We start from the raw sequence: 12,242 nt of genomic DNA, 5'->3' as shown, positions 1-12,242 counted from the left end.
GTGACGGATGAGACTATAAGTAATTTCTTTTGGGGAAAAAAGGCTCTATACAGCATTTATTTTGACCCATAAATATTTCAGAGTAAGCCTGGAAGTATTCTCCATAATCAGCCAGGGACTTGTGCCTGCATTTGCTGGTAAGAAGCAGGGGGAGGAGGAAATATCACGCTATATCTGTCCTGGGACACTCTCCAAGGTAAGTGCTTGGGATCTGTTTGTGTGTGTGTGTGTGTGTGTGTGTCTGTGTGTGTGATGATGATGATAATGGGGTTACAAATAAGACACGGAAACAGATTGGAATATTTATACCTTCACTGAACAGACAGGTTGCAGCTCCCACAAACATGTTGGTTCAAGGCAGAGGAAGAGCAAAAGACTGAGACTCGCTGCTGGGAACTTGGCTCCAGGAGGACCAAAACCACACCAGGGCAGTTCAGGTCAGGCAGAACCTGAAACCTTTGGCACTGATCACAGCAGAAATCAGACTATACAAGAGCAGCACCTGAATACACCACAGTAAACAACTGCAGAGGACAGTGAGGGGGTAGATCTAGTGTTAAAAACATTGGATATCTGACGAGACCAAGGAGACCAGTCATGCCAGCCTCTGGAGGAGCAGAGTGAGTGAAACAGCTGCATGTGGACAATATCTAGTATTGACATACTTGATACAGTATATTTGTTTGTGGCATAAAACTGGTGCTAACTTATCAATGTGCAAGTTGCATGTGCAGGTGATCAAGTTTAAAAAATATACAAAATACCTGTTACATTAAACTCAAAATGACTGAAGAATTAACAATATGTTTTTATGTTTACAAGCTCATGTAGTTGCTACGCACAGAGCTAAAGAGAGTCTAAATACAGCTCTGTGTCACATGAGGAAATTAGAGCTACAAGTGCAGAGCCTGCATGTGAGAGAGTCATAATGTGTCTCTTGTTTGGAAAGCCCAAAGGGAGAAGATTTCTCCACTGCCATCCTGAAACAGAAACACAGACCGAACAGACTCATTGTGGACGAAGCGCTCAATGAAGACAGCAGCATTGTCAGCCTGTCACTGGTGTGTGTGTGTGTGTGTGTGGGCTTGTTTAACTATATTCGTGGGTTCCAAAAACCAGGAGTCCAGTATACTTGTGGGGTCCCGACAGCTTTGTGGGGCCAAAATGCTGGACCCCACAAGTTTAAAGAGCTGTTTGAGGGTTAAGACTTGGTTTTAGGATTAGGGTTAGAATTAGGTTATGGTTAAGGTTAGGGTAAGGGCCTAGGGAATGCATTGTGTCAATGGTGGGTCCCCACAAAGATAGTGCCACAAACCTGTGTGTGTGTGTGTGTGTGTGTGTGTGTGTGTGTGTGTGTGTGTGTGTGTGTGTAATATGTATAAATATATCTTAGTCATGTTTGTATTTGTTCTGAGATTTGTGTGTGTGTTTGCACTAGATTAAGACAGAGGAGCTGCAGCTCTTCCGGGGGGACACAGTGGTGTTGCGAGGGAGGAAATGTCGGCAAACAGTGTGCATCGTCCTGACAGATGAAACCTGTGGGCATGAACGAATCCGCATGAATCGTGTGACGCGCAACAATCTGCGTGTCCGGCTTGGTGATGTCATCAGGTAGCCCAGACCTCACACCTGTATCTTTGTGTATGGTATATGGTAGTCTCGCTTTACCAGACCCTACATGTGAGGTTTGACAATATTATCTTGAATAACCAGGATGTTGATGTGTGTTTTATCGCAGTATTCATGCCTGCCCTGATATCAAGTATGGGAAGCAGATCCATGTCCTCCCTATAGATGACACCATCGAGGGCCTGACAGGAAACCTCTTTGATGTTTTCCTCAAACCGTATTTTCTGGAGGCTTACCGGCCCATACATAAAGGCACTGCAACACCTCAGCCACTGATCATACCACAGTAAAACAGCTCTGTTCATAATATCATCCTGTCCCAGGGGATTTTATCAGAATACAGCCTAGAAAATCTGCTTAGAAATATTGGATATGATAGAATAACACAATCTAATTCTGCTAAATAAAACACATCCCATTCATATTAATTTCACTTGTTTTTACTTTCAACAAATTGTGTCCAAATACAATATGCATTTTGGACTATTGGCCATCAGGGCAAAAATTTGGATAGTCATCATGGAAACATTAATTGGTCTATTAAAGGGCTGGGAAGATTTTTTTCACAGAACTGTATAAAAATAAAGTGCAATACAATTACAATAAACTTGCCTCAAACTTCAACAAAGAAACCCTTGCTGCACACAGTTTTCAGATAAAAGGAAACAGAACAGAAATAAAGTGCAACAAGTGCTCTACAGTGAGTTCAATATGTTTCTATTTCTAAACTGGTCTTAAAATTTCAACAAAGTAGACAGTTGCCATACAATGTGTGTTTAAAGTATATATCCATTTATCGAATAGAAAGGCAGCGATTGGCAGAACAGGCAACAAAGTGAGAGTACTCTGATCCAATGGAAATCAAATTTGTCAGATTGACAGCACTCTAGCCCAATGGATTGGTGGGTCACAAGGTAACACCCAGGGCTCCCCCTTTAGACCCACCCCTGATCTTGGGCACACCTACTGTAGATGCCCCCTGTATGTGGTGACTTTTTTTTATCTGTGCTGCCAGGTGACATCTTCTTGGTGAGAGGAAGCATGCGGGCGGTGGAGTTCAAGGTGATGGAGACTGACCCCAGCCCCCACTGTATTGTTGCCCCAGACACGGTCATCTACTGCGAGGGAGAGCCAATCAAAAGAGAGGTCTGTGAGAGATTCATCTTGTGTACCAGCTTTATATTATAATACAAATTTCAGAAAGTATACAATATGTACTTATCTAAATACACTATTTTGATAGTGTGGAAGAAATGTGCTTTGCTGTTTTTAGGAAATTATCCAGTGCATACACTGCAACTTTGGAACACATCCACCAATTTCAAATTTCAAAAAATGTTAGTTCATTGTTCATTTTCTAAACTGTTGTTCAATCCATTGCTGAATCATCTACCATATTTTGTCACTTTTTCCCCAGCTATCAGTCACCCCTCTTATCCATAGTACATTGCAGTGCAGAACAACTCCATGAACATGACACTTAAAATGTTAGAATTCCTGTCTGCATGTTGGCCTTTAAAAATATACTTAATTCATGTCATTTTCCAGTATGAAAGATCTACATATTGAAAACTAGGCTAGAATATTGTATATAGTAACTGTGACACAGGGTTGTCTACAGACATGATGCCCTCATGGATGTATATTTTTCATGCTGCAAAGATGTCTGGTCCACCTTATCCCATTAAGATGGAACTCATTTGGGTTGAGATAGGCACTATACAGGCCAATGAAGTATACTAAAGCCTCTGTCATCTTCCTGGAGCTGATTTGAGACGATGTTTGGTTCAATATAAAGAACTTCTGGAAGTCTTTATTTCACTTTTGGACAGCATTAAGGTTAAGCTACATAACAGTGGCTAAATGATAATAAGTTTTAATGGGCCTATTAATGGTGCAAGGAAACCTGCTTATGAAACCAGGCAGCAGGGATCCATAGATTCTTTGCACGTAACAATGCTGCAACAGAAACTTCAGCAAAGTCATCCAGTTTGGGTGATTTAATGTACACCTTATTGGCATCAGGAACTGGGCCAATGAGTGCATACCACATTCATGACTGAGAACAAACCCAACCAGGTGTGAATCTTGCATATCGCCCTGTGACAGGATGAGGAGGAGAGCCTTAATGACATCGGCTACGACGACATCGGAGGCTGTCGGAAGCAGCTGGCCCAGATTAAAGAGATGGTGGAGCTTCCTCTCAGACACCCCGGCCTTTTCAAGGCTATCGGTGTTAAGGTGTCATATACACACACAAACCCACACACTCTTATCTCTGCTTCATTTGATTATAACATTAGGTTATTCTCTTTTAATGACTCCGTGGGCTCTTCCCTTCTCTCTCTCAGCCCCCCAGAGGAATCCTGCTGTACGGCCCTGCAGGCACTGGGAAGACCCTGGTGGCTCGGGCTGTAGCCAACGAAACTGGTGCCTTTTTCTTTCTCATCAATGGTAAGGCTTTGTTTTCACACAGTGACACAGTCAGAGCATTTGTACACAGGAAGAGAGGAAGAAATAAGCTGATACTGTTTTTGCAGGTGAGTGAGAAACTTTAGAAAATTAAGTATACAGAGTTACTATAACCTGATTAGAAATTGCAATTTACTCATTGGTGTTCTTATTTATAGATCTGTGTAGGAGAAAATGTGTTTTACATGCTGTGCATTATTATGTGACAAGGTCCGGAGATCATGAGTAAGCTGGCGGGAGAGTCAGAGAGCAACCTAAGAAAGGCGTTTGAGGAGGCAGAGAAAAACGCTCCAGCCATCATCTTTATTGATGAGCTGGATGCCATCGCTCCCAAGAGAGAGAAGGTAAACAATAGAGAACAAAATGCCTGTGTCTGTTGTACACTGTACTGTAACTTGTTTGTGTGTGTGTGTGTGTGTGTGTGTGTGTGTGTGTGTGTGTGTAGACTCATGGTGAAGTGGAGAGGCGTATAGTCTCCCAGCTCCTGACCCTGATGGATGGCCTGAAGCAAAGAGCTCATGTAGTTGTCATGGCAGCCACAAACCGACCAAACAGTGTGGACCCTGCTCTAAGACGCTTTGGTCAGGACAGCCACACGCACACATACATACATACATACATACATACACACACACACACACACACACACACACACACACACACACACATTTTTTTTAAAAATGGTGATGTCTCTCTCCAGGCAGGTTTGACCGGGAGATTGACATTGGAATCCCTGATTCGACCGGCAGACTGGAGATCATGCAGATCCACACCAAAAACATGAAACTGGCTGGCGATATCGACCTGGAGAGGGTGAGAAAGTGTAGCAGCCCAGGCCAAAAGAAACATAATTAATGATAATAATATTAATTATCAACTAAATTAATCTAAGCTGAAACGATTAGTTAATCAACAAATCATGCAACTATTGTGCAACTAAAAGTTTTTCTTCAAGAAAACACACCAAACATGTAGATCTAGTGTTTTTTTTAATTCTGAAGATTTTCTGCTTTTCTTCATTTTATGTAATGCATGTTTGAGTTTTAGACTGTTGGAAAGGGTTTTCTGTCATTTTATGCAACAAACAATTGTATTGTTAATTCAATTCAATTCAATTTATTTATAGTATTGAATCATAACAAAAGTTATCTCGAGACACTTTACAGATAGAGTAGGTCTAGACCACACTCTATAATTTACAAAGCCAAAAAATTAAAAACAATTCTAGTAATTCCCCCAAGAGCAAGCATTGTTATATTAAAATATATATAAAATATGTTTGGATATTCCCCATGAAATTAAACGAGAAGATTTTGTGAAATGTTATTGATTTATAATAACTTAGTTTAACTTTCTTCACTGAGATAAAAGTGCTGAGAGTGAATATAAAAATTGGGATTTTTTTTCTAGTGAATTAAATTAAAGTCAATTTCTTTATTTTCGAGACCATCCTAATTTAAGAGCATTATAATTACATGAAATCCACTGTATTTCTGTAACTTTTCAATGATATAATTACACAGAAAACACTATAACGTAAATTGTGAACCATTTTTGAGAGAATAAAACTACCCTGGGAAAAGGGAAGATGGGAATTGTGACTTAGTCTTAGTAAAGATATGATGATCTGATATATAAAATATTCACCTTCAGGTGCTAACCTGGCAATAACCTATTTAATTGAGTTCAATAAAATTCACTCTCATTGGCCACCTAACTGATAGCTTTCAACTGTTTAGAGGTACTCGACAAGGCTATTATTATTGCAAATACTGAACATATAATTGGACTTTTTGCGGATGATATTATCACCTACCTCCAAAATCCAGATGTAAGCCTCCCTAAACTTATGAGAACTCTGACAGAGTTTGGTCAGCTGTCTGGTTATCACCTAAACATTACCAAAACAAAAGTCCTGACCATTAACTACTCCCCCAGTAAATCCATGCGACACAATTATAAACTTAAATGGGAAGCTAAAAAGTTAAAGTATCTAGGTGTGTTTATCTCCCAAGATCTAGATGATTTGTTCAGTTTGAATTTTGAGAGAGTTATTGACTCAATACAAAAAGATATGAAGCGCTGGGCAATGCTGATACTAGACTTCAATGCTAAATTGGAAATAGTGAAAATGAATCTGCTTCCCAGATTTTTGTATCTTTTCATGTCATTGCCTATCAGGATTGCTGACTCACACTTTAACGCTTGGGACCGGCTAATATCACGATTTATTTGGTTAGGGGCTAGGCCAAGGATAAAATTTAGGACACTTCAGATCGATAAAGATCATGGCGGTTTAGCCCTCCCAAATCTGAAGGAATATTACTACGCATCTCAAATGAGATATATGGTTTATTAGTGTTCCCCAGAAATCGAGGCTCGATGGAGACTGATTGAAATATCTCAGGGACAGAGCCAACCTCAAACCCGTCTAGGAGGTAAAGTTATCACAAACAAAGATGCGAATCGTATAGTTGAAGATATGCTATTAATTTGGAAAGAGGTTGTAAATAAGTACAAATTGGCTAATGATATTAAACTTTTGATCTGGCCCTCCTGCAACCCGAGTTTTCGACTAGGTAAAATAGACTCTGCATTCTCGAGTTGGAAAGATCAAGGCCTCATGGCCCTGTGTCAGTTTGTAGACGGCAACACCTTTAAGACATTCGAACAACTCAAGAGTCAATACAAACTAGAGAACAGAGATCTATTAAAATATTTTCAAGTGAGACATTTCTATAACAGTGAAATAAGAAAGGGTATTTCTCCTGAAGGCAATGACATTTTTAAAGTTTTTATTAATGCCTATAAGCTCCTGCCAAGTAAAACTGTCTCTAAATTGTATAAAGCACTGCAGAAACAAAATGGGAATAATACCTTGTATATTAAGTCGAAATGGGAAAAGGAGCTGTGTATGGAAGTGTCAGAGGGTGATTGGCTTTCGATGTGTGCGACACAACAGACGTCTACTAGTTCTAAAAGATGGAGGGAATTTGGGTGGAAGAGTCTGGTCAGATTTTTCATTACACCTCATATTATTAATAACCAAAGGGGTGAACAACAGCAATGCTGGCGTCAGTGCGGACATCGGAACGCCAATCACTACCATATATTTTGGACGTGCTCAAAGTTAGAACAATTCTGGGACAGTATCTTTTTAATTACTGGGAGGATAATGGGTTATGTCATCCCTAAAGACCCTAAGATTTTCTTGTTAGGTCTACTACCTGGTGAGGTGGTCCAAAAAGACGACATTTATCTTTTTAAAATTCTAATGATTGCATGTAAAAAACCTATCACTCGGTCTTGGTTAAAGATTGATCCACCTCGGACTGAACAATGGAAAGAAATAGTGGAGGAGATACACTCAATGGAGAAGATGACATACTTTCTACGTATCAAAGGACACATATATAATAAGCGCTGGACAAAATGTTTTGCATATAAAGAAGCGGAACAATTTTAATACTTAATTTTGTTGTTATACAATATATAGTGCCCCTTGCTCTTTGTATTTGTATGTTGTGTTGTAAATAAGAAAAATGCCAAATAAGGAGTTTAAAAAAAAAAAATTCACTCTCATGCGGGTGGAATTACAGTGCACAGGTCTAACAATATCTTCATCAAATGTGTCAGTGTCTAATTTAAATGTTGAAAAATAAGCTATCAACAAAAATGTAACACCGCCTTCTGATTCAATCCCAATCTTGATATGCATTTGTGCTGTTTAATAAAGTAATATTTAAGTTAACGTAATATCTATCTATTAACATATCTCAGATTGCCAAAGAGACCCACGGTCATGTAGGCGCCGACCTGGCTGCTCTGTGCTCAGAAGCTGCTCTGCAAGCCATCCGCAAGAAGATGACCCTCATAGACCTGGAGGATGAATCCATTGATGCTGACCTGCTCAACTCACTGGCTGTCACCATGGATGATTTCCAAGTACACACACACGCACACACACACACACGCACGCACGCACGCATGCATGCAAATACAAACATACAGACTTTTGCTCTTCCTGACCGGGTGTACTAATCCCTCAATGAACACTACTGTGCATCTCGTCATTTGTAACCACACGATAAAAGGTAGACGTGAATATTTTTTAATGATTGAATAAACGAAGAGAGATGCATCTCCTTTCCCTAGTCTATATACACGACGTTCCACTTCCGGGATTGCTCCAGTGCCACTGGAAATTCCCCCGTATGTCCCTCATTTAGGCCGGATATTCGTTACCTTGGGCTTTCTTTGTGATGGCATTTTAAACCCCCAGTCGATTTATGAGGACTATGGTTAACCTTGTTTTAGATCTCTGCAGGGTAAATCCAGACAGCTAGCTAGACCATCTGTCCAATCTGAGTTATCTGTTGCACGACTAAGAACGTACACGTTCCACCAAAACAAGTTCCTACTCAAGGCTATTTTGCTGCTGCTCCGTACGGCGCTTAGCGCCGCCCAAGATGATTGTGATTGGTATAAAGAAATGACAATAAACCAGAGCACGTTTTTCTCTCATCCCGGAATGTTGTGTGGACTAGCCAGACCCTCCTCCGCAGTGCTGTGGAGGAAGGTCTGGCAATGCGAGACTACCTTTCCCTAACACTCATCATGTCCTCCCTCAGTGGGCGCTGAGTCAGAGCAACCCATCAGCTTTGAGAGAGACTGTTGCAGAGGTGCCTCAGGTGAACTGGGAGGATGTCGGAGGACTGGACCAAGTCAAGAGAGAACTGCAGGAGCTCGTTCAGGTGGAAGAAACACTCGCACACTCACACCGCCACACTCTGCACATACCTAAAAACGCAAGCCCCATCAACAATCCCATCCATCTTCATCTCACTCTCCCTAGTACCCTGTCGAGTATCCAGACAAGTTCCTGAAGTTTGGTATGACTCCATCTCGTGGAGTGTTGTTCTATGGCCCTCCGGGCTGTGGGAAAACCCTGTTGGCTAAGGCCATCGCCAATGAGTGCCAAGCAAACTTTATCTCCATCAAAGGACCCGAGATGCTGACCATGTGGTTTGGAGAATCGGAGGCCAATGTCAGAGATGTGTTTGATAAGGTGAGAGCAGAGAAAGGAAAGGAAAATGAATAATTGTAGAAGGTTAGACATAAGAGGATTCGTTTCACACTGTAACTTTGCTGACCTTCTCTGCCTACAGGCCAGACAGGCAGCCCCTTGCATCTTGTTTTTCGACGAGTTAGACTCCATTGCCAAATCTAGAGGAGGCGGAGGTGGGGATGGAAGTGGTGCAGCTGACAGAGTCATCAATCAGATACTCACAGAGATGGACGGCATGTCGGATAAAAAGAATGTCTTCATTATTGGAGCCACGAACAGGTGCATGTGTGATTTTGTATTTAATGATTGAGAGGTCAGTACACTGGAAGTTGAGATGAGGATCTTCACCTCTGTGTTCATCTCACCTTCATAACTCCTCTTATCACACCAGACCAGACATCATAGACTCTGCCATCCTGCGGCCGGGCCGTTTGGACCAGCTCATCTACATCCCGCTCCCAGACAAACCATCTCGCACTGCAATCCTAAATGCCAACCTCCGCAAGTCCCCTGTCGCACGAGTTAGTGATACACACACACACACACACACACACACACACACACACACACACATATGGAGATTCATTTCTCTGTACAGTATCTTTCTTTATGTACACAAGAGAGAGAACAGAAAATTGTTGTTTTGTCCCTTTATACTGTGGTATAATGTATTTAAGTACAACAAGTAATCATTATAAGTAATGCTCCTATTCTGCCTTTTTTCTCTTTCCTTGTACACCTCATTCTTGTAGGATGTTGATCTGGACTACCTGTCTGACATCACAGATGGGTTCTCCGGAGCCGACCTGACAGAGATCTGCCAGCGGGCTTGTAAAATGGCCATCCGTGAGGCCATCGAGGCCGAGATCAAGGCTGAGCGTCAGAGGCAAACCAGACCAGGCATCCCCATGGTACTGTTGCAGCGCTTCTTGCTTATTTACACCTCAGCGTACTGTCACGGCATAACCACAACCCTGGGAAAACTTGATTCTGTCATTACTCATCTAGGGGCTTCCAGGCCTTGGCCGCCCGTGCATATATGAATCTCCAGGGATAGCAGCGTTCTGGTAAGGTAAGGTGAAAAGGCCTACCTGTCCTGGTGCTGCTCCGATCCGTCACCCGGTCAGCCTGCTCTCCCTGCTCTCCCTGCTCCGATGCTGTTTAGCGTCGGTGCTCCATTGACAGTTCATTTGTAGACATTTAAAGATGCGGACAATAACTTTAACACAAAAGGGGATCTCCGTTGTTGTACTAGGAAACATAATCTTTTCCTGAAACCTCTCAGCTGCTCTCAATCGTCCCTCCCTCCTTAAGCCCCACCTACCTGTAAGTACTTACTTACCCTGCATGACAGCCATGCAGAACAGTCAAAAGGAATATAGGGTGCCGTGACAGTGCTATGATGTGTTAAAAAGGAGACTGATAATTGGGTCTCTGTGACACACACACACACACACACACACACACATATGCTCCACTCCTCAAAGCAGTACCAGGCTGTGTGTGCAGGGTACAGAAAGAGACTGTGGTAGATAAGAAAGTTCCCTAAAGGGCGGCTGTGGATTTTCTAACTTTCAGCCTTTGGACTGGGAACACACACACACACACACACACACACACACACACACACACACACACACACACACACACACACACACACACACACACACACACACACACACATACATACACACACAAACAAACAGTGTATTGTTTCCACATGATATCCTCTTAATGTTTCTCTGCCTGCAGGATGAGGACTTTGATCCAGTCCCAGAGATCAGGAAGGACCACTTTGAAGAGGCGATGCGATTTGCTCGTCGCTCTGTCAGTGACAATGACATCCGCAAATATGAAATGTTTGCTCAAACTCTGCAGCAGAGCCGAGGTTTTGGAAACTTCAGGTACACATATGAAAGTACAACACTTGTGTCACTACAGAAAATGTAGTCTTGATTTCTACAAGGCTTATTCCTTTTTCCCCCACCTAGGTTCCCCTCTGCTACTGGTACCCGGTCTGGAGGTCAGGGGTCAGGCTCTGGGTCAGAGAGGCCAGGCGTGTACAGAGAGGAAGGCAATGATGATCTCTATCAGTGACAAAATCTCATCATATAGTTGAACAGCTGCACAGCGTTTTCCTATTCCACTGCTGTGCTTGGCTTCCTCAGAGGAATGATAACCGAAGCATAACGGGAGTGGAAATAGCAAGACACAAAGGGAAACATGGCGAAATAATAGTAATAATAATTTTAAGAAATCTTTTTTTAAAGAGTGAAAAAAACATGAATTAAACAAGAAATCAAATGATCAATGTCTGTCTAGCTTTAGTTGTTAGAATATTGGATTGTTTTAATGTACAAAATCAATACACTTGTAAGACAGTAGCACCAAAATAAAATGATAAATGTGTCAACCCTAATAACATAAAATCTTTGGGTTTTCACACTGTAAGCTGTTTGCTTGTGTTAGTTTAAAATGTGGTAAATAAATGTATTTGTATGCCTCTATGACAGGGGTGGCGAACCTGTGGCTCTTGAGCCGTATGCGGCTCTTTGCCTGCTCCTGTGAGGCTCTTACTGTGTGGCTGGGGGCTGTGTCATTGGTTGATTGTTGTTTTGAACTTTTCTGAAACATACAGTATTTCAGATAAGTAAAAAAAACACATTTGAATGCATCTGCCAATACATTTGCCAATTATTTTAAAATGGAAAATAATGCAGCAGAGTTTTGAGGACAGATTCTGCAACCTGAGGAAAAACAGCAGCCACAGATCACCTTCCTCGTTAACCCTTTCACTGCTGAATCCGACTGTTTGAAAGCCCCTTTAGTGACAAATGAGTGAGAGAGTTGCTTCGAGAGGCCACAACTGAGTTCAAGCAAGACCTGAAAAGGATTGTGGATAACAAAGACTGTCAGGTTTCCCACTGAGTCAATCTAAGTTAGAAAAAAAACTATGAAAACTGCTATGTATTATGACATTAGATCTGGAAGACACTGTTGCTGTTGTAGTGTGGACGTGCATGTGTTGTGTGGCTTTTTGCTATGGTGCGTTTTTTTTTGTGGCTCTTTATAC

The 12,242-nt window shown here is 41.7% G+C and overlaps 1 protein-coding gene across 2 annotated transcripts; it reads left to right on the top strand.

Annotated features, from left to right (window-relative positions):
- Positions 1-250: 250 nt before the first annotated feature.
- zgc:136908 (uncharacterized protein LOC563679 homolog) lies at positions 251-11,438 on the top strand. Of its 2 annotated transcripts, XM_031289188.2 has the most exons (18): positions 251-620; positions 950-1,061; positions 1,439-1,611; positions 1,739-1,881; positions 2,645-2,775; positions 3,739-3,870; positions 3,981-4,083; positions 4,312-4,445; positions 4,547-4,682; positions 4,802-4,914; positions 7,882-8,046; positions 8,733-8,855; positions 8,957-9,169; positions 9,270-9,448; positions 9,561-9,690; positions 9,922-10,080; positions 10,922-11,073; positions 11,161-11,438. In XM_031289188.2, exons 1-18 carry the CDS (start codon positions 598-600, stop codon positions 11,264-11,266), a joined length of 2,427 nt encoding a protein of 808 aa, XP_031145048.1. In that variant the 5' UTR covers positions 251-597; the 3' UTR covers positions 11,267-11,438. The 2 variants fall into 2 exon arrangements, with proteins under 2 accessions (XP_031145048.1, XP_035856307.1); XM_036000414.1 differs by lacking the exon at positions 950-1,061.
- Positions 11,439-12,242: the final 804 nt, after the last annotated feature.

This window comes from Sander lucioperca, chromosome 4 (genome assembly GCF_008315115.2).
Source record: "Sander lucioperca isolate FBNREF2018 chromosome 4, SLUC_FBN_1.2, whole genome shotgun sequence".
Taxonomy (NCBI): Eukaryota; Metazoa; Chordata; class Actinopteri; order Perciformes; family Percidae; genus Sander; species Sander lucioperca.
This window is presented reverse-complemented; position numbering and strand designations above follow the sequence as displayed.

Coding starts and splice junctions, on each gene's coding strand:
- zgc:136908 (XM_031289188.2), top strand. CDS start 598: ATGCCAGCCTCTGGAGGAGCAGA. Junction 1,882..2,644: donor TTACCGGCCCATACATAAAG/GCACTGCAACAC, acceptor CTGTGCTGCCAG/GTGACATCTTCTTGGTGAGA. Junction 10,081..10,921: donor CCAGACCAGGCATCCCCATG/GTACTGTTGCAG, acceptor CTCTGCCTGCAG/GATGAGGACTTTGATCCAGT.